The sequence below is a fragment of the Carassius auratus genome, chromosome 30, assembly GCF_003368295.1.
Source record: "Carassius auratus strain Wakin chromosome 30, ASM336829v1, whole genome shotgun sequence".
Taxonomy (NCBI): Eukaryota; Metazoa; Chordata; class Actinopteri; order Cypriniformes; family Cyprinidae; genus Carassius; species Carassius auratus.
Window position 1 is genome coordinate 2563020 of NC_039272.1, and position 23224 is coordinate 2586243.

The 23224-nt window shown below is 35.7% G+C and overlaps 1 protein-coding gene across 3 annotated transcripts; it reads left to right on the forward strand.

Annotated features, from left to right (window-relative positions):
- The first annotated feature begins 1145 nt into the window (after positions 1-1145).
- On the forward strand, positions 1146-22505 carry LOC113048865 (SWI/SNF-related matrix-associated actin-dependent regulator of chromatin subfamily A member 5). 3 transcript variants are annotated; one of them, XM_026210776.1, is made up of 25 exons: positions 1146-1340; positions 2904-2987; positions 4680-4846; positions 4992-5092; positions 6495-6595; positions 6881-7060; positions 7180-7335; positions 7507-7638; positions 9525-9593; positions 9712-9821; positions 11192-11418; positions 11543-11664; positions 12363-12515; positions 12655-12787; positions 13787-13932; positions 14734-14862; positions 15050-15160; positions 17121-17234; positions 17345-17467; positions 17556-17688; positions 18370-18488; positions 18736-18810; positions 18913-19050; positions 21317-21427; positions 21848-22505. In XM_026210776.1, the coding sequence occupies exons 1-25, from the start codon at positions 1284-1286 to the stop codon at positions 21905-21907; spliced, it is 3051 nt and encodes a 1016-aa protein (XP_026066561.1). In that variant the 5' UTR covers positions 1146-1283; the 3' UTR covers positions 21908-22505. The 3 variants fall into 3 exon arrangements, with proteins under 3 accessions (XP_026066561.1, XP_026066562.1, XP_026066563.1); XM_026210777.1 differs by lacking the exon at positions 21317-21427 and having other exon boundaries at positions 1284-1340; XM_026210778.1 differs by lacking the exons at positions 1146-1340; positions 2904-2987; positions 4680-4846 and having other exon boundaries at positions 5002-5139.
- The last annotated feature ends 719 nt before the right edge of the window (positions 22506-23224 follow it).

The following is a 23224-nucleotide window of genomic DNA, read 5'->3' on the forward strand; positions in this document are numbered from 1 at the left end:
TGAGGAAATGCTGTGGTGTCTGTCTGCCATCTAGTGACCAATATCTAAATATCAAAATACTTTTTTTTTAGGCACAAAATATTTTATTAAAATTACCATCTTTTATGCTTCGGTATGTGCAATCAACATAGTTTCCAAAAGCACAAACATAAAATAACATTTGAAAAATTAATAAAATTGTAATTACTCTATGATTGCCAAGTAAGACATGTTCCTGGATCAACATCAGATTAAACAGATTTAACCCTACCCATAATTTATTCTTTAAATCAATGTGAAATGATCGCTGATTAACAAGGGTGTAGAAGCACCTAACCCTCATCATAAGCCTAAAACAGATATTTTCTGAAAAGTTATATCTCAGTTCTGATTGGTTGATTGGAATGTTGTTCCAGGATCAACAAGGATGTTGATCCAGGAACGTGTTGTACTTGGTGAAATCACGCTCACCTTATTATGTACAGCAGTGGTTCTCAACCCGAAGGCCCTGTAGGGGGTCTCAGTACACTTCTACACACCTCAAGATACCATGGTGGAGAATGGTAGAGGACAAGCATTAAAAATAAGCCAATATAGAAAATAAACACATAAATGCTAAATTAATTAATTAATATTTAATGAAAGGTGTCATTATGTCTTAAAAGTATGGATATATGAAAATGCACATTTTATAAATGTTTAATTTTTTTCTACTAGCTATGTCTAGATCTATTTTATTTATTTATTTTATCTTTACTCCTTATCCATTAAATCACAAACAACTGGAAAAGTCATGAGATATTTGTTGTGGTCAGTGACAAATTGACAACCACTTTTTTTATGAACCGTATTAAAACCTGTTATGGTAATTTGACCCGAAACATCATAATTATCATTATGCATGATAATAGTTTAAGGAACCCACAACTGAAAACTAAAATACACAATGTGTTATTGCCGTTTTTTAATTAAAATATATTATTAATACTAATCTGACAAATTCAATAGCAGGGCATTTAGTTTAAGATGAGACATTGTTATAAAACCACAATATGACACATTTGATCTTTCCGCTTTGTGTCTCAGTGGTTGCTGTTTGACAGTTTATCGCGAGATCTAGAGAACATCTCTGAAAGCTGCAATAGATCACACTGTTCTCGCGATATTTGGTTTGAAGCTCTGAAAGGGGCGTGTGCCCTCGGCGTGACTGTAGGGATCTGTCATGACGCATAGACCAAAATTATGCTTTATAACTTACTGTTTGGTCACTAGTAACTCATGAAAAGCTTCGTGCATTAACCAACATGTCGGACGAAGAGCTACCGTCTACTTCTCAGGAGGCGCACGCGGAGAAGGAAGAGGTAAAGAGAACGAGAAGTGCAGACGGACATGAAAAGCAGAATGCAGAAGTTTCCAGTTCATCTGTGTTTGGGGGGGAACGGAACATGGCGGGAAGGCGGAGTTCAGTTCACATCTGCCGAGCTTTAGATGTTTATTACTCAGTGTTTCAGAGCATGTTTTGTGGCTTTGACAAATTTGCATGCAGAGTTGCGCGCGCTTTGTGAAGCCGCAGACGGAACGCATGCATATCTGCCTGTTCGACGTCAACAACTATATGCAGGCATGCATAAATAAACACTCACATACTCACTGTTACTGTCAGTTGAAATGACTGATGTCATTCTGGCTTTATTTGAGCTTATGTAAACCTGGGTCAGTGAGAGTACTGATTCTATTCCACTGTCAGCAGTTCATCTGGGCTCCAGCTTTTAGTTGTCAAAACACTTTACATGGTTGTTCATGTTTCTGCGTTTAAATAATCTATTAAATATTGCTTTGCTGTTTACTGTAGTGATAATGATGAAAGATTTTTTAAAACATCCCAGAATGTTATAATGGTAACCATAGCTTCTACAAAAATATCTTAACTAGTAACTTACATAACCATAACTTGTTGTTATTATTACTAGAATAAAATTACGGTAAGGTATATAAAAAAAAAAGAAATGTAGTAAATGTATTTTTATGTGAAAGGTTTTAATTTATAACCATTACAATTATGAAACAAAAAGCACCTGTTTACATAGAGCTGTTAAAGAAGAATCTCTCAAATTAAAATAATAATAAAGGAAAAAAAAATCATTTATTTCTTTGGATATAGTAACATTAATAAATGAAATTTCTTCAGCGGTGGCCTGTGAGAGAATTTTCAGTGAGGATGATGAACAAATACATTTAAATTGAACCAATAAATATTTAAGGTTTGATTAGGGCTGCATGATTATGACAAAAGAGATATTCGCCGATTATTCCCTATGAGCTCCTATGAATTTACATTCAATTATATTTAAAAAAAGCTATATATTATTGTTTGAAGCAACTGCATGCCATATTGATATAAACCAGCTGAAAACACTCATGCTGAAAAATGTATTGTTTTGGTATTATAATGTTATACTAAAATTAAAACAATGGACATAACTCTTAAGCTAGTCTATAGAAAGAAGAAAAATACAACTTTTAAGCATGCATAATAATGTAATTTTGACTTTGAACATGGCTGTGGCATTCTTAATTGCAATCACAATTAGAAATTTGATAAAATGTGCAGCCCTTAGGTTTAATGGTTATATATTTCTGTTAATTATGTTTCTGTACATGCAGTAAATTATATTTATCTAATAATCTTGATAATTAATGATGCATTATAATTTCTCTGATCACAATAGCAGGATAAATCTTGCAGTACCATATAAAGTGATCCATATTTAACTATTTATAGACTATTTAATTAGAAAATATTTAAATATTAACCTGTGGTTCAGTCTTCATGCATAACTTTTTTCATGCATAACTTAATCTTTTGTCTTGCCACAAATGGGTTTGGTGATGTACTAATGTGTGTCTTTGATTTGTGTTTCTAGGAAGATGCACCATTTCTCCTGGACCCTCCTCCTAAAGCAGCTGTGAAGGAGAGCTTGGCTGACCCTGAGTATGAGGAAAAAAGAGTGAGTTAAGTACACTTTTAATCCATATTGTCAATGTATAATGTAGTGGCAGCTGGTTTTTAAATACACTGAGGTGTTAGCCAGTGCTAACCACAGGTGAGAATGAGGTTTGCAGCAGATGTGGGAGTAAGTCACACATGTAAGTCTCAAGTCTTAACCTTCAAGTCTCAAGCAATTCCAAGTCAATGCTTTATGTCAAGTCAAGCCTTAGCTTGGGTCAAGCAAGTCACTGTCAAGTCATACAAATGTTTGATGATTTAACTGCATTCATATATTAAAATAAATTAACACTGTTTTACTATTAGTCATGGGCTGTGAATTTCTAAGCATTTATTAGTTTCAGGCACAGTTTAGGTCATATTTGGCAGAATTTTGAATTCTTTTTAAATGATGAAATACAAATAATGTGAAATAAACCAGTTAATTTTAAAATGTGTCATACTTCGGTCTCATACAAAAGTGTTTTGTTGTAAAGTAAAACGATTTTTTATTGAGTTTGAACTAGGGCTGGACGATATGGTGAAAATTTATATCACAACATATTTCTTAATTTCAGTCAGTACAATATAATTTTGATATCGATATGAACACTGTTAAAAAGCCTTGTAAAAACTGCCAAGAATGCCCACAACAGATCTCTGTGCATACAAACTTATGAAAAATATATTTTCCATGTCTATGATATCTCATTTATAACCATATTATATTTTAGAAATAAACCCCAGCAAAAATAAATTAATATTAAGCATTTTTTTTCTATTTAGCCTTCATACAAACAAGAAATGTGAAATCACTGTCAAATAATCGTCTCAGACTCACCTAATTAATATTCATATCTTTAACTTCAAACAACAGTATAGGCTAATATACACTACCAGTCAAAAGTTTTTAAACAATGTATTTTTTATGTTTTTAAAGAACTCTTCTGCTAAGATAATTAACTATCTTCAAGCCTGCATTTATTCGATCCGAAATACAGCAAGAACAGTAACATTTTGAAATATTCTTACCATTTAAAATAATTTATAAATAAATAAATAGTTTCATATTTGGAAATATTTTAAAATGTAAATTATTCCGATTTCAAAGCTATGTTTTAAGCATCATTACTTCAGTCACACGATCCTTCAGAAATCATTCTTATATTCTGATTTGCTGCTCAAAAATAATTTATTATGTTGAAAACGGCTGAGAATAATTTTTTCAGGTTTCTTTGATGGATAGAAAGTTCAGAAGAACAGCATTTAGCTGAAATAGAAATTTTAACATAATAAATGACTTTATCATCACTTTTGGTCAATCCAATTTTTAACATCCTTGCTAAATAATGCCTATAATTTCTTTCAAAAAAAAAGAAGAAAGAAACCATACTCACTCGAAGTAATGAGTCTTGAATGGAATAGTGTATAATGTTACAAAAGCTTCTTTATATTCATCAATATAAAAAAATCTTTATATTCATCAAAAAATCCTGAATTCAACAAATAAATCAATGAATGGGAAATGCTGCTAAGTTATATAGAAATATTGGAATTGAGTTTAAAAATCATATCAGCGTCATTGGAAAAAATGATATCGCGATACATATTGATATTGAATTATTGATATTGAATTATTGTCCAGCCCTAATTTGAAGTAATTATTTGCAGATCGTAATTTACTCAGAAATCTTGGTCTGTCCCTTGGCTATAGAAAACAGACCGTGCCAACAGGTTTGAGTTCCTGCTGAAGCAGACAGAGCTGTTCGCTCATTTCATTCAGCCTGCCAGTCAGAAATCCCCCACCTCACCTCTGAAGGTCAAGGTGGGGAGACCCCGAATCAAACAGGATGAGAAACAGAACCTGCTGTCTGTCGGAGAGTGAGTCAGACACACATACACTGACATGCATGCTCACACATTCAGATGCATGAGTTTAGCGATTATTCCCAAAGCTGTTGGTCAGATACGTGTCATCGTGGTGGTATGGTTTGATTTATTTGTGGGCCGTGTTTGTGTGTTTCAGTAACCGTCATCGTCGAACAGAGCAGGAGGAGGATGAGGAACTCTTATCTGAGAGCAGGAAGGCAGCTAATGTTCTTGTTCGCTTTGAGGAGTCACCATCATGTATGAATCAATGTTTCTATGATCAGTCAGTCTGTTTCTGTTTAATAGTGAGTCTCACATGGTTTTAAATATAAATAGCAATTGATATTGATACTTTAATATATTGGTAAAAAAATCTGTGATTATTTACTCAATCCCAATGTCATTCCAAACCCATATGCTGCCATTTCTTCCATGGAACACAAAAAGAGGATTTATACAGAACTTTTAATATGGTGCAAGTTATTTAACATGACATTAAGTAATGAGACGAGCAAGAATAAATGGTGTTTGATGTTACAGACATCCAAAAAAACAAGAATAATGACATAATTTTGGCCGTTCCAACATGAGCTATCATATGAGTTGAATGCTCTGAATCTAGTCATATGGGTTACTTTTATGGTACTTTCTTTTTGGATCTTTACAATTTTATAGTCACTGTATAGTATGTGGTCTTTGTATGATAAAGACAAAAAAAAATGTATTATACAGGAAAAATAACAAAATGCATGATTTGAAACTACTTGAGAATAAGTAAATTTCTTAACAGCGAAGTGTTCCTCAACCAGAGGGCATCAGGAAATATCCAAGGGGCCTCAAAGTTGACTTAAGATGACTTAAAATTGAACAAAACAAGCATTAAAATAAGCCACAACAACTAAAAAACTAAAAACTTATTTTAATTCACATAATCAACAAATCTTTTTTTTTTAAACAAGGATTTACACTTTCTTTGAAAACCTGATTATATGAGGTAGACATTAATATCATTTAAATTAATAAATTAAAATTAAGAAAATATTATAAAAATAAAATATAGCTCTATAATAATTTTTTATAACTAAGTAAAGTTTTTTCTAGTTAATCTCAAAAATATTTTACCGGGGTAGAAATTGTGGATACATTTTTTGTAATATTATAGATCTAAAAGTCCTTAATTCTTGTCGATGGGCCTTGGGGTCAAAAAGGTTAGTACGCACTGCTTTACAAGGGGAATGTGAAGGCCCACATTATTAAACACTAACAGTCCCAAATGAATTGCAAAAATAAAGATTGTTTCTGAGCACAAAGAATACCACAGAGCCCATGCATTGCAATTATTTTTTATTATATAAAATTCAAATTTTCTTTGGAATTTAAGGCCATTTTTCTTACTTTATAGCCTCTTTGAGCTCCTCTTGGAAACTGCAATTATTTGTATAGTTTTGAAATCACACACTGCACCTTTAATAACACAAGGTGACAACAAATTCACACGAACTGTGTTATCAAGTTGTCAAGAGCAACAGACACCTGTAATGTGATGTGTAACATTAAGCACCTCTTCCAGTACTCGATTTCATGAGATGGTTTATTATAGCTCATTCACCTGTGATCCGATTCAATGGTTGCTGATTATTCATTTTTTATTCATCGCCAGATGTAAAGAATGGAGCTTTGAGAGATTATCAAATCCGAGGCCTGAACTGGATGATTTCTCTGTATGAAAACGGCATCAATGGCATCCTGGCTGATGAGATGGTAAAATCCCCAATCCGTTTCTCTAATGTTTTAAAATGACGCTCAACACATTTAAACCCAGCATGGTCCTATTGGCAGGTAAAAGCAACTATATGATAGCCCTTAATGGAACGCCTACATTTTCAGAAATAGTCTGAATATGCGTCATTGCAGAACCACACAGATTCATTACAATTAAAACGTGGCTCCAGCATCTTTTCAGGAAGACTGTGATTTTTCTGGGGCTGTCTTTTGTTGATGTCATAGACTGTGACTCACTGGATTTCTGTATTCTGATTGGTTCAGGGTCTGGGTAAGACCCTGCAGACAATCGCGTTGCTAGGCTACTTGAAGCACTACAGGAACATTCCCGGCCCCCACATGGTCCTAGTGCCCAAATCTACCCTTCATAACTGGATGAATGAATTCAAGCGCTGGGTGCCCACCCTGAAGGCCGTCTGTCTCATTGGGGATAAAGATGAAAGAGTAAGGCTGCTCAAGTCTTTCTGTTTGTTTTCTGTGCCCTTTCTGTGCCCACTCTACCAGCAGGTCCACCGAATTGCTTGTATTATAATTAATCAGTCCTAATTAATGCATGTTTTTAGGCAGCGTTCGTACGTGACGTGATGATGCCCGGTGAATGGGACGTGTGCGTGACATCGTACGAGATGGTGATTCGGGAGAAATCTGTCTTTAAGAAGTTTAACTGGCGCTATCTGGTTATCGATGAGGCCCATCGTATCAAAAACGAGAAATCAAAGGTATCTAAACCCATACAAACATCTGATGAGAACCAATTGATGCAAGAGTAACTAAAAAAAGCAGAGCTATATGTCTCATAACACTTCTGAGATGATTTAATGATCTGATACAGAGGAAGAAACTTCAGAGCCATCTTTCCTGTCTCTTTCTCTTTTATCTCCCGCTCTCAGTTGTCAGAGATTGTGCGTGAGTTTAAGACGACCAATCGTCTGTTGTTGACTGGTACCCCACTGCAGAATAATCTACATGAGCTCTGGTCGCTTTTGAACTTTCTGCTGCCTGATGTGTTCAACTCTGCCAGTGTGAGTCAGACTTTCTTAAATGTCGCAGGCTGTTTTATCTCCTCCCACATGTAATGTTGCTGTATCTGTCACAGTTGTGTTGGAAGTTTGTGTGCAAATGTGCTGTGCATTCTTCACTTTAGATTATAAAAACAAGTTTATAATCAAATCAGCAAAGAGACTGGGATAAAATGGCTCCAGAATCCAGAATATAGTTGAATGTGAATTACCCTGATTCTATGGTACCTTTCAAAAGTTTTGGGGCTAGTTAGATTTTTAAAGAAATTAATACTTTTATTCTGAAAGCAAGAATTTTATAATCGCTAGCCCGATGGGACTGTCTTTTCTTCCAATTAAGCTACCAAGATGTATCTGTACTAAGTATTCTCTTAAGTAATCAGTTATGCCTTAAGTGAACTTAAATAGTGTTGAAAGAAATCGCATGTGTATCATTATATTGGATCCTTGCATCACGTCTTTATGGAACAGAAGCCTATAAACAGAGGTGCACATAAGTGGTCCGCAGGTCCGCATGCGCAACCAAAATAAAAAATGCGTTATATAGCTATTTGCGTACCGACATGTTTGAAAGCTGTTAATACACGATTACCATTTTAGATCACAGACTGTACTATTTAAGTTTTATTTTCAACCTGAAAACATAAATCTAGGTTATTCCACGCCGTTTTCAAAGCACAATGCAAAACTGTGACATTCATCCGCTGACGCTCTTTAATCAGCAGAAGCGCTAAATCCGGAAGCGCGTATACTTACTTGCCGACTACCCGCCAAAATAAAAGCCTGCTGATTTTAAGTTTGAATATAATGATGAAAATGCTTTTAATGTATTTATTTTCAGACTCTTTTATCCAAAGCGACTTAAAATTGGGGATTACATAAAGTGATTCTTCTTAAAATGGCAAACAAAGAAATTAGTAGTAAATATTTGCATTTTTTTTTAATTTACTGTTAAAAATTTAATACTAGGAATGCCTTTTATTTTTATAAACATTATCACACACTATTATTTAGTTTATTTACTATTATTTAAAAAAAAAAACGAAATAAAGTGCAATAATATTATACCTGTTATTAATTCATTTTTTTATAGTTATATTTAATGGGTCACGTTATATACAGGGTGAGGACCAAACTCAAATTCTCTTATGAGAACCAGGCTGAAAAAATTATGTGCACCCCTGCCTATAACACCTGCTGCTTTCCTTCTTTCAACTTTCAACAAAGATTAATTTAAACAGTGAAAACTATGCAGTGTTATATTACATGTAATTATTGCATTTCTGTATCTGAAAACTAATGGTAGATCTTATTTTATTTGTAACTTTGTACTTCTTTATTTATCTAGGCTATGCTTGTAATTAGTTGATTTTTCTTCTTTTATTACTCACAGTTCACTTGTCATTAAAAATGCCGGACCTTTATTAGTTATGTTACTCGTTTTTGCTGCGGTATTGAAGAAGTCTTCTTTAAATAATAAATAGTTTTTTTTTCTTATCTGAAAAAGTTATCCAATGTGCTATTCAAAATCTGGAATATGATTCTAACCATGAATTTTTTGATCCGTTGCACCCCTACTCTCTTGACTTGTTATTTAAAGAAAAATACATTCATAGAAGTTTTTGATCATGCTGATTTGTCCACAGAGAGAAAAATTACATTTGAAACTGTATAGTGTATATTACATAGATCATAGTCTTAGAGGCACGATTTTGAAGCTAACAGGTCCCCATAAAAAAAAAAATTCTGCATTAAATAAATTCTTTTGTAAGGATTAGGTTCAAAGGTTAAAAAAATAAATTAATAATATAAGCTCTGTATAAAGACAACAGAAGTCAATCAAATATTACCACCAAGAAAACATATTTGTGTGTGTTCTAAAATTTCAGGATTTTGATTCCTGGTTTGACACAAATAACTGTCTTGGTGACCAGAAGCTGGTTGAAAGACTTCATGCAGTGAGTCTTACTGTCTCTTTAAAAGATATTTTAGTATTGTTCAGCATTGAAGTAGTTTTTGTTGTTGAGGGTGATGATAATGATTGGCTGTTGAGGCTATTGAGTGGTTGTTTTTCAGGTTCTGCGTCCATTCCTGCTGCGTCGTATAAAAGCTGAGGTGGAGAAGAGTCTTCCTCCTAAGAAAGAGGTGAAGATTTACCTGGGGCTTACTAAAATGCAGAGAGAGTGGTAAGATATTTATCATGTAGTGCAGTTTGTTTTTACAACTGAGCAATTGTTGCACAATAGCTTACACAAAGCACAAGCCTGATTTTGAGAGCTGTATGTGACTGCATATGCACTGCAAACCTGGCGTTATGTGTGTGCGCTTCGAGAGTGCATGAGCATACGGGCTCCAGGAGAATGGTTTAAACACTGGCAAGAATTAAAAAGAAATGCAATTTATAAACTTTAGTGACGATGCGACACTGCCTCGATTGTGCAAGTGACTTGTGCAGACGCGATTGGATTTGAAGCCATTTGCGAGAGAGAGCGCACGCAGTTATTCACTCGTGCTGTTTGTGAAATGATGTCTCACAGAAAATTTTAACATTACTTTGTTATTTAATGAAGAATTATGAATTGTAGCTCACCTTCAGCATTATAATTATTTCACCCGCGCCGGACAGAGACTGAGACAGTGCCACTGCACGTTACTCCAGACCTCTGACGACAGGCGTATTGTCAGCTTGAGATGAGTTTATGAGATCGGCCTTTATAGAGACCGCTGATCAATCATCCCATGATTATTGGGCGATAGTGATCGGTAGCTGGTCAATCGGAGCACCTCTAGATGTACAGAAAATGCTGATGTGCTTTTGTTATCTGCATGAGACTGCAAATTATTTAGAACTTAGATGGACTGAGTTGTATGTTTTTAAAAAGTGCTGTGTTTTTTTTATTCTGTTCTCAAGTAAAAAAGGCAAAAAAGTGTAATTCAGCTTAAAGATCAGTATCGGATGAATTATTCTGCAGAACTAGATTGGAAACCTTGTTTTTCTCTGCAAATCATCACTTACATCTCTCTTCATTTTCACGGGGGCATTTTAAAACATGCCATATGGTTTGATAAACACTTTGGATGATTATTTATAGTGTTGGGTGTGCTGTGTACTGGTGAAATGAAAATATACTGTAAACAAACACTGTTTTTTATTAATTTTGAACTCATCTCATCGGAGGCTTGTCTGAATTACTACAGTATTAGACATCCCTGTATAATTAGACTAGTGTAGGGTCATAACTGACTCATAACTAGACATGTTTCTTACAAGGATGCTTATTTCAGTTATAACAGCAAAAAAAAATTTTTTTTTCAAAGTTTTAATTTTTTGGACTCCTTTTTAATGAAAATAAAAACAAAATGTTTTTTGGGAAAATAAAGGAGATTTAATATTCCAATTAAAACAATGAAGAAATATTTTAGGTTTAACCTTTAAAAATAAGGTTTTAATAATTTTAGTAGTAGCCTACGAACATTCAACAATTCGCAATTCACACTTATTGTTAAAATAAATTTTCACACACTAATAAAGTGTTTGTTTCCTTGTTTTAACCAGGTACACACGTATCCTAATGAAGGATATTGACATCCTGAACTCCGCCGGTAAGATGGATAAGATGCGACTTTTGAATATTCTGATGCAGCTGCGGAAATGCTGCAACCATCCGTATCTGTTTGACGGGGCGGAGCCTGGTCCCCCATACACCACGGACACACACTTAGCCACCAACAGCGGCAAGATGGTTGTGCTGGATAAGCTTCTTCCTAAGGTGCAAGAGCAAGGTGAGCAGTGTATGTGTGTTTATTAGCTTCTAATGGGCAGATATTTAGGCATGTTTTTAGTTAGAATGCAGATTAACTTTTTCATGTTTTTGCATGCATTTTTCCTTTGCATGTATGTGAACAGGATCCAGAGTGTTAATATTCAGCCAGATGACACGGATGTTGGATATTCTGGAAGATTATTGCATGTGGAGAGGGTTCGAGTACTGCAGATTGGATGGCAATACACCTCACGAGGCCAGAGAGGTACACATACTGACACATGCATACATTAAATAGGATGGTTTAACACAGACACATGCGTGTTAAGCATCAAATGGCTCTTATGAGCCAATTCATTTTTTATTGAATCAAAATCATACAGCATAACCGGTGTAGTTCACTGATTCATGATGACAAATGACTCTTTTGAGTCAATTATTAATAGTGAATCAGTAGTTAATTGATAATTTTAAGTTTTGTCAGTAGCAAAAAATAATTTAATGAATGAATGAATAAGGCATGTACCGTATTTTCCGGACTATAAGTCGCACTTTTTTTTTCATAGTTTAGCTGGTCCTGCGACTTATAATCAGGTGCAACTTATTTATCAAAATTAATTTGACATGAACCGAGAGAAATTAACCAAGTGAAAACATTACTGTCTACAGCCGCGAGAGGGCGCTATACGCTGCTCTGTGCTCCTGTAGTCTACACTTGATATCATAGAGCGCCCTCTAGCGGCTGGAGACAGTAATGTTTTCTCTTGGTTTTTGGTTCTAAATAAATGCCACATATAGTCCAGTGCGACTTATATATGTTTTTTTCCTCATCATGACGTATTTTTGGACTGATGCGACTATACTAAGGTGCGACTTACAGTACGAAAAATATGGTATATGTCAAATAAATAATTTCTGTCTCTCTTAAATGCTGTCCTTCTATCTCTGTTTCTTGTGCATTAGCACGCCATAGATGCTTTTAATGCCCCGAACAGCAGTAAATTTATCTTCATGCTGAGCACACGGGCAGGTGGGCTGGGAATTAATTTGGCTACAGCTGATGTGGTGATTCTCTACGACTCAGACTGGAACCCACAGGTGGACCTGCAGGCCATGGTGAGAATCACAACGCACACACACAAGACTACAAAACCAAGCTCAGTAAACTTTATGATTTTGAGCCTCAGAGAGATGCCAGCGTTCTTTATGACTGTTGTTTTAAATGGTTGTTGTTGTGCCGTGTACTGTATTTTAGGACCGTGCTCATCGTATCGGACAGAGGAAACCAGTAAAAGTGTTCAGGTTGATCACAGACAACACAGTGGAGGAGAGGATTGTGGAGAGAGCGGAGATGAAGCTACGGCTGGACTCTATAGTGATTCAGCAGGGTATGAACACACTTGGACTAAAAAAGAAATGATTCCTTGCAGTTCAGTCTCTCTATGGTTGTCATGTCTAATGGCACCTTTAAAAATATAAATATTAAACTGTGAACTCTAATGTGTCCATGTTTTAGAAGTAATTACAGTAATTCTCTCTCTCTGAATGGCTGTAATGGCAGAGATGGCAAATGGATTTAACAGTCAATTAAACAAAAAACTCAAACTTCGTATTGCAAATGTGTAATTATAAGTAATTTGCATTACTTAAAGTACAAAAACTCTACAGACAGTTTGCAAATTGTAGATGCTAATAGATATCACACTGGAGAAGATTTTGAACTAGTATTGGATAGATGAGTTTGGTGTGTGATGTTGAAACCTAGTGGTATTTACTAGTGGCCAGTGTGTGTACACTACTGTTCAAAAGTTTGGGGTCAGTACGGTTATTTTTTTATAAAATACTTTTATTTAGAAATTGTGCATTAAATTGATCAGAAGTGACAGTAAAGATTCATAATAATAATTGAGCACCAAATTAGCATAAAATGAGTTCTGAAAAGCTTTGCCATCACAGGAATAAACTACATTTAAAAATATATTAAAGTGGAAAACACATTTTAAATTGTAATAATATTTCACAATATTACAGTTTTACTCAGTTTGATTTTTGATTGAATAGAGACTTTGTGAGCCAAAAAAATAAAAATAAATAAAATAAAGAAGACTTAAAAAAAAAAAATCTAACTTTTGAATTGTAGTCTATGTTTTCTATACACCATATCCCATTAATAAATGTTGATGTCTCACATGAAGTATTTTATTATTTTTATTTAGAATTTAACAGTTTGGTGCATTAACAACCAATTGCAGTTTAAAAAAAATGGTCATTAGTGTTTATATTTACCTAACCATATTGAAACTTGAGAAATTAAAAAGTCAAGTAGCTTTGGCCTGTCTTATGATGTGTTGTACAACAGTGATGTGCTGTTATTTGTGCTCTTACAGGGCGGTTGATTGATCAGCAGAATAAACTGGGGAAGGATGATATGCTACAAATGATTCGCCATGGAGCAACACACGTGTTTGCCTCTAAAGACTGTGAACTAACAGATGAAGACATCGACACCATTCTGGAAAGAGGTGCCAAGAAGGCGAGTGGACACAAACAAATTAAGACTAGACTGGAAACTTAAAGGGGTCATATGATGCAATTCAAATTTTTCCTTTCTCTTCGGAGTGCTCCAAGATCTTGGTGCATGAAGAAGATCTGTGAAGTTGAAAGTCTAAAATCCAAAGAGATATTCTTTATAAAAGTTTAGACTCTGCAACACACCCCCCTAAAACGGCTCATTTAAACACGCCCCCACATATCTACATCACATACATACAAAAACACATATGAGCTTCATCACAGTCTTTGTCAAGCCACTGTGTTCATCTTTCAGGCTTAAACTGATGGTAAAACTAAGAAAATTGTTAAAAAATTGTGAAAGATGAAGCTTGGGACTATGGTGTTACATTTCCGACAAGTGCTTGTGGTGTTCGGCCAATCACAATGCAATGAGTCAGTTGGCCAATCAGAGCAGACTGCGCTTGTCAGAAAGAGGGACTTTGTAAAAAATTACAAGTTTAAAAGAGGCGGGGCTCAGAGGACCTAAAATAATATACACTATTTGAAAAATAATGTGTTTTTTTAACATTAAAGCATGCCAAAATATTCTGTTAAACCAAATACACAAAACAATGATCTTTAAAAAAGCATCATATGACCCCTTTAAATTCACTGGTAAACTCAGTAATAGCTTCAGATTCAAATTCGGAACGCATTCATGTTCAAACTGATGAATATAAATAAAACCCATCAGATTTTCTACACATCATGAGAATTTTCCACTCTGGTTGATTCTATATATCCCTGTTGAATTCTAATCGCTGGCTGTCCTTTCTCTCAGACGGCAGAGATGAACGAACGCTTGAAGAAACTCGGCGAGAGCTCGCTGAGGAACTTCTCCATGGACACGGGCGGCACCGAGACCAGCCTTTACAAATTTGAGGGAGAGGATTACAGAGAGAAACAAAAAGTTAGTGTGTGTTTGGAGGTTTACTGGGTGGGAGTCCGATTCATACTTGCGTGTAATGCGTCTCTGAGGTGTGTCGGAGTCTTATCAGTGTGCATTTGGCAGATTTTTAAGCTCTGCACTTTCATGTCACAGACTGTGAGAGTGTATGTATGTGTGAGTGTTTTAAAGAATTCTGTGTGTTGTGCAGCTAAGTTTGATCGAATGGATCGAGCCTCCTAAGAGAGAAAGGAAGGCCAATTATGCTGTAGATGCTTACTTCAGAGAAGCACTGCGAGTCAGCGAACCAAGAGCCCCGAAGGTAACACACGTACACAGTTTAGACACTGAAATGATTTTTTTGTCAGTGCTACTCATGACTGCATACTCTAATGCAAGTTCAGTGTACACAAGCCCAGTACACAATAAATATTGCACTCAGATCACTCTTTTGAGTTGAAGTAAACAGTAGAAGTAACCGAAGGGTGCTGTGTCATCATGTATTGGAGGGATGTAATGGATAAAGGGTTGAAACACAAAGGTTTCAGGTTCAAACGCTGACTCAGAAAATGACCTCATGAACTGGACGTTCTTCTTCTGTCTGTCCTGTCACTGCTGTGCCCTTGAGAGAGACACTTAACTCTAGATTGCTCCTGAGGGACGGTTTGTTCGTAAAAGCATCAATAAGGATAAAAGAGGTTACTAAAGAAGTAAATGTACAACTTCCTGTTGTAGGGGAACATTGCACCTTTAATGCAGCTTCTTAATATTTATAGTTGTTTTAATCCAATATGTAAATTTATACATAATGTCAGTTTTATCACAGTTGCTGGTGTTTCTGTTAAATTTATATGCATAAACCTACCATCTTTTTTATTATAAAATATATAAACATGATGTGTACGATACATTTTGTGAATGTATTTTTCGATATACTGGTCAGTAAGGGTGTAATGGTACGCAAAAATTATGGTTTTTAACTATTTGTTTACACTATTTAAAGTAAAAAAGAATAAGAAATAAAATACTGCTGCAAAGTTCTTCACTAAATAAAATACTCTCAGTCTCAAACCAATATCATATAATAAAATATAATGAAAAATATAAATAAATAACTATGATTACAGTGCAGCATTACCAATCCCAGCTTGTAGGCCTGCTTATATTTAAAAAAATATATATATATCACTTTTCCAGCATCAACAGTTTCAGTTTTTAGACCTGCTCAGATTTCGTTATTGAGTTGGACTGATCGGAATTAAGAGCAAAGGTCTGTTTAAATGCGTTTGAATTACAATCGTTTTTGTCCTAGTTGTAGTGATGTTCACACTCGCATGATGCCTTTTGAAAACATCCGGCCTCAGAATCAGCTCCAGGGCAGAGAGACTTCCGCCACTTAATATGGTCGTTTGGAAACACGAAAATGTACCTATGTTCCGCACACAAAATATTGCATTCGGTCATTCGGTACACACCGTAGCGAAAGCCCTGTACCAAAATGGTCCGGTACGAATACATGTACCGTTACACCCCTACTGGTCATTGCTTTTGTTGTTAACTAAAACTATCAAAAATCATCTTTGTTAATTGAAATAAATCTGAATATTATATGAAAAGCTTAAAAAAGTAGAAATGTTTCCTTAATAAATACATGAATACATTTCAGTTATATTTCAACTAAAATTGCTGTAGCTAAATATAAAAACAAAAATCTAATAAGACAAACGCACAACAAAATTACTCAAATTACTAAAATTAGAGGCAAATGTAAAATACTAATACATACTGTAATAGTATATCAATAATACTAACATCCCATCAGACTGTCTCACCAATCATCAGTATTACTGGAACTTGATTTTATGTTGAGAAAACTAATTTTCTAAAACCAACAACCATTGGGAAAATTGTATTGTTGCTATTTGCGAGGGCAGAGTAAACTAGCTTTAATATTGCCTGGTCCTTAAAAAAAAACTGATTTCCAGTAAATGTAATGGAAGTTGATAGTTTATAAAGTTATAACCCTGTCAGCGAAATACTTACAGCAGGGAGCCAGTAAACCTCGATTTGAATTAATATCATTCAATTAAACTGAAAACCAAATGAATGTTTTGATTAAAGTGAAGTGTCCACTAGATAAAGATAACAATGTTTCTTTCATTATACAGTACACATCAAGAACCACACAGATGGTTGCATTAAAATATCTGCACAACAAGTTTAGATTGGAGAGATCAAAAAGTGTGTGTGTGTGTGTGTGTGTGTGTGTGTGTGTGATCCAGGCTCCTCGGCCTCCAAAGCAGCCCAACATCCAGGACTTTCAGTTCTTTCCACCACGTCTCTTTGAGCTGCTGGAGATGGAGATTCTTTACTACAGGAAAACCATCGGATACAAGGTGAGCACTTTGTAAGTCACAATTGTATTTAATATTCCTGTAGAGTCCGCTCAAGTTTGTGCCGACGAAGCATCTGATCTAAAGCGGTGTGTGACTGTGTACGTGTGTAGGTTCCACGTAATCCAGATATCTCGAATTCAGCACAGGTCCAAAAAGAGGAACAAGCAAAGATAGACGAGGCCGAACCGCTCACACCCGAAGAGACAGAGGAAAAAGAGAAACTACTCACACAAGTACACATAATCATCCTCTCTGCCACTCGCTTACACATTCATACACGCTTGTAAAGAGCAGAGCTACAGCAGAAGGTTTTTCCCCCAGGGTTTCACAAACTGGAACAAGAGGGATTTCAATCAGTTTATTAAAGCTAATGAGAAGTATGGTCGTGATGACATTGACAACATTGCCAGAGAGGTGGAGGGAAAGACACCTGAGGAAGTCATGGAATACTCCGGTACAGTGCACACCAGTGCAACCAAACACAAGCAGAACATCCATAGAAATAACAGTAGCACTTTAATTTACACTCGTTTCTCATGTACATACTATGTATTTATTAATGTTATTACAATAACTAGATACCTTATATTACCAGTACTTTCTTAGGTAAGTAAACTGTAAGTACATGTACGTGCACGTACTGAACTGTAAAATAAAGTGCAACCGAAATAACACACTAAGAATGCCAAACTAGTCGCTAAGTTTCTTGAACTAAATGGTCTTATTGAACCCTGTTTAATTGGACTTGTTTTAGGTTCTTGTGACCAGAAAAAAGAAAAAAGTAAAAACAAGAAGAACAGTAAAATGAGAAATTATGATAGCAATAATTAACAATAACGTTTATATTATTGGAATTAAATAGCTGTCATCTTATATTATTAATTTAATTATTTGAAGTTTAATACTTAAAAAGTTGATTTTAGTGAAAACTACTAATTAAAGCATTTAATAAAAAATTAAAAAAATAAATGTTAAAGGAGCAACTTTGCTAATTGACTAATCTGTTTTTGGGCACGTAGTAGACCATCGTGACTCATCTCTATTGTACACTTTAAACATGCATAAAATACACAAGTAAAAATGTCATTGCTGTAATAACTACACAGGCCTTACACATTGTTTGTCGTTATAATAGCGGTGTTTTGGGAACGCTGTAATGAGCTGCAGGATATTGAGAAGATCATGGCTCAGATAGAGCGAGGAGAAGCTCGCATCCAGAGACGCATCAGCATCAAAAAAGCCTTGGATGCCAAGGTCAACCTTTCAAAACATTTGATATGCCAATTATGTTGTTGACAAGCCAGTTTTTTAATGGCCGCTTTATGAATTATGATTGTCTGGTGGCTTTAGTATTCCTTGCTTTTGATGATTTGCAACCTCAGTACGAGGCAATAAAGTCACAGCCTTATCACGCGAAGCTTTCAGAGAAAATTAAATTTTTTATGCAATGATAATTAGTAAATATTACTTGTTTGATGACGTGTGTTTGGTGTACTTGTAGATAGCGCGGTACAAGGCTCCGTTCCACCAGCTCCGCATACAATATGGCACGAACAAAGGAAAGAACTACACAGAGGTGGGTGCACACGAAAAAGAGAGAGAGAGAGTTTGTGTGTAGTGTGTTTATGAAGAATCTAATATAAAGAAACTTTTCTCTTTTGTGTGCGTGTGCCTGCAGGAGGAAGACCGGTTTCTGATTTGCATGTTGCATAAGATGGGCTTCGATAAAGAATATGTCTATGAAGAACTTCGACAGTGTGTACGGAACGCTCCACAATTCAGATTTGACTGGTTCATCAAATCCAGGACTGCTATGGTGAGAACTCTCACACACTCACACACAAAGAAAGCTACCAAACTGTCACTGGGCGCTACCTTTTCAAAAGGTACTAACATGTACAACCTAAAAAAGCTAATATGTATCTTTAAGGTGCTTGTATGTAACATTTAAGGTTAAACATGGTGCAAAGATGTACCTTTAAGCTTTTGTATCTTAGGTAAATGTCCCAGTGTCCTTTACATAGGCAACTTGAAAATATCAGGGGATAAAGAGTAATTATTGTTCTCTGAAAGTATATTTGCTGTCATAAAAATCCTCATCCAATAGTCATGAACGACTGGAAAATCTATTATGACATATATGTCATTTATTCAGAGACCTTCAACATTTCTCACATTGCTGTATATCACAGTTTATTTGCTATAGTTCAGAAAATGCTAATAACATTAGACAAGAACTCAGAGTTAAACTGCGTATAATAATGATGCCATTCTTCTGTTAGACTGTAAAAAGGTCGGATGAAAAAAACTCAATCAAAGAAAAAAACTAAAATTTGTATCAGTTTTACTGGTGTTTTTTTTGGATATAATATGCCACAGTTTACTTTATTTTGCTATACTCACTCACATTTAATCAAAAGTTAATCAAAGTTGACTTAGACAAGAACACATTTTGGTTTTAGGACAACTTTGATGAAAGGTTTTAATCCACTTCAAGGGCCCTATTTTAACGATCTGAAACGCAAGTGTCAAAGCGCGAAGCGCAAGTAACTTTGTGGGCGGGTCTCGGCGCTGTTGCTATTTTCCCGGCGGGATAAATGGCTCTTGCGCCCGGCGCAAATCTAAAGTGGGTTGGTCTGAAGCAGCTTCATTATTCATAGGTGTGGTTTGGGCGTAACGTGAAATAAACCAATCAGAGCGTCATCCAACATTCCCTTTAAAAGCAGGTGCGCAAGTTCCATTATGGATTGCTATTATTATGGCGTATTTACCAGGCGCACGCCAGGAGCGGTTCAGTTGTAAGAGCAGTGAGCGGTTCTTGTAAGAGCAGTGAAAGACAGAGAAGTTGTGTTGTATGGGGATGGGAGAATAATTAGCCTGAATAATTTGTAAGCTAGATTTATGCCTATTTTGTTCACATCTTCGTGGCACACCACAATGATTTCCGTCATCTCATGTGTTAATATTGTTTTAGTGTAACAATTTATGATTTGCAAAAATAACTGTTGCATCTGTGTAGATTACACGAGCAAAGTGTATGCGCGTTGTGCATGCTATACATTATGGTCAAGCATGCGCCCTTAAAATAGCATAATGAACAACGCGCAACGCGCCACTGACTTTAGTCTAGGTTTTTTCTGGTCAGTGGCGCAATTGTTTAATGGAACAGCAAAATAGCACCAGGGATCGTTTGCGCCGGAACACGCCTCCTTTTTTGCGCTGAACCGCCCAGGGAGCGCAAGTTCATTCACTAGTTTAGCGACGTGCCTCTGTGGAGGGAAAAGCGCGCTTTGCGCGGGTGCAAAATAGGAATGACACAAGCGTCGGTGTACAAAGTCAATTGCGCTGGGTGCAAGATAGGGCCCCAAATGTTGACTACTGTACCCACTAGTAAAAAATATATATAAAAAATTAAATCTGATGTCTGAATACTTTTTGGTTTGACTATATATAGGGGAGACTTTTAAAAAAGGAACATTAAATGTCAGTTGCAAAGAGGCATCGCCACATGAAAAAGATTAATAAAAGTCTTAAAGATGCCTTAATTTATTATTAATATTAGGGTTATGTTACCATCAGCTCACATTCGATGTGAATGGGAAGTCAAATATGGATTTAATTCAGTGGTTGTGTGTGTGTGTGTGTGTAGGTTTACTTAGCTGTACTTTGGGGACAGCATTGTCCCCAAAAGTGAACTGAATTTGTCAATGCTTCAGAGAGTGGGAAAAAAAGTTATTTAAATGCATAAAAGAATCCTTTTATGGTTCGGGTTAAGATGAGTCGGTAGTGTTTATGTAAAAACAATAAAATAAAAGAGAAACTCCTGTGGAATGTTCTTATTTAGACAGCCGAGTAAGTGTGTATGCGTGTCTCACACACAAATACAAAACAGTTTTTAATCATATTAGATCCAGGGATGTTTTTTTTAGGTCATATTGGCGTGCGTGTTTGTGAAAGCGTGTGGGTGCAGATGCTCGTCTGATGTCTGAAAGGAATTGTAAAAGTGGATGAGATGTGATGTGTAACTCTTGTGCTGAGATGATGAAAGAGTTTCCTTGCGTGTGTTTCGTCTGGTTCGCTAGGAGCTGCAGCGCCGCTGTAACACGCTCATATCTCTCATTGAGAAAGAGAACATGGAGATAGAGGAGAAAGAGCGCGCCGAGAAGAAGAGAAGAACACCCAAAGGACAATCAGTAATACGTCCTGTCTTCTTTCTTTTCGCTCCATCTGTTGTTGTGCCCCGTGCTTCACGTCCCCAGAGCCTTTTCTCTAGTTCGGAATCACGCTTGAACAACTGAACAAGAACAACATGCAAATGATCAAAATTCCCCTCAGATTTACTGTCCGCAGTAAAGTGTAGTGTATCCCACTGACGATTTCAAACCTGTCTGTCTGTTTATGTATCTTGTCCATCTATTAGAGCATGTGCATGGTGAGTTGTAAGATTTTGCCTGGAGCAAGGAGTGTTTTTTTTTGCCACTTCTCTCTTACTTCAATACCGTTCCATCACATGCTAACTGCCAATAATATCAGCAAGATCTGTCTGTCTATCTATCTATCCTCGGTCTGTCTAACAGTCCTGAAAACATGCTGTTTGTTTCATCTTGTCACAGGCTCAAAAGCGTAAAGCCGAAGTGTCGTGTGACAGGAAAGAGAAGAAGTCTCGTACCTGACTCCTGTGGCCGCAGCTCTTTGCTCCCCTCTATTCGTCACGAAGCACTACAATAATCAGACGCCTCTCTTCAGCATTTTGACGTTCTGTTTTTATCTGTTATATCTATGACTCAACACCAGTTTCTTCAAATAAACGTACATTTATAGCAAAACAAAAGCTTTTTCGGGACATACAAAATACTTCCATATCCTGTTGAATTTTGTCCCAAAGGCTGCATAGATGTTGGCAGCTACACAACATTTTGCTAGAGCTTGTTTTTATTAAGAATTTTTTCAAAATGTTCTGTTTATATCGTTTATTTAGCATGCTAAATGGGGGCTCTAAAGCCTGTTCTGATCTTGTTTGTGATTTATAAATGAAAATCTTTTTGCCTGAGACTCTGTTGTTGTGTGTTTAAGGTCTCTGTGACCTGCACCTTAATCCATGTGATCCGTAGCTTTGCACATCCAGTCTTCTTAAGCTCTTTTATACATTCATGTGCCATTTTTATGTTGCACTTAAGCTATTTTACACATTCTTGTCTGCACTCTTGTTTGAACCTTTCCCGATCTTTATATGCACAAGTCCAGTATTATTAAAAAACTAAATCTGTTGGTTTTGTTTGCATGTTTTTTTCTAATATGCTTATAGCGTGGACAAAAAACTGTGCCACTTTGACTTTACAATCTTTGCGTAATGGGGATAAAAAATATTGTGTCTTAACTAGGCATGGAATGACAGAACAAGCAATAAAAGCTTTCTCTTTTACACTGAAAATGATTTGGAGTGACCCGAGTAGACTCAATGTCTTGCAAACCACAAGACTACTGTATGTTAAGTGTTTTTTTTTCAACTAGTATATAATGAAAAAGAAAGATAAATCAAAAATTGGCCAAAAATCGGACCTTTGACAAGCAAAAGTCAGAAAAGACCTGTCAGTGTCAGTAGTACTGATTTCATAAAAAAATAAAAATTACTTTGACAAATTTTGCTGATGTAGATGATAAAATATGAAACCGTTATAACCTGCATTGGACCCGAGGACCTTTCTCAATCCTTCCCCCAATCTGTCCTGTCATAGATATTAATAATAAAATAAATAAATATACTTTAGGGTCAAAATTTTGGTATCAGTAAGTCTTGAAAATCTCCTGTGCTCATCAAGGCTGCATTTATTTGATCAAAAATAGAGAAAAAAAAGTAATCTTGCAAAATGTAATTACAATATAAAACAATAGTTTCTATTTTAATATCCTTTAAAATATAATTTATTTCTGTGATGCAAAGCTGAATTTTCATCAGCCATTTCTCACATCGCATGATCCTTAAGAAATCA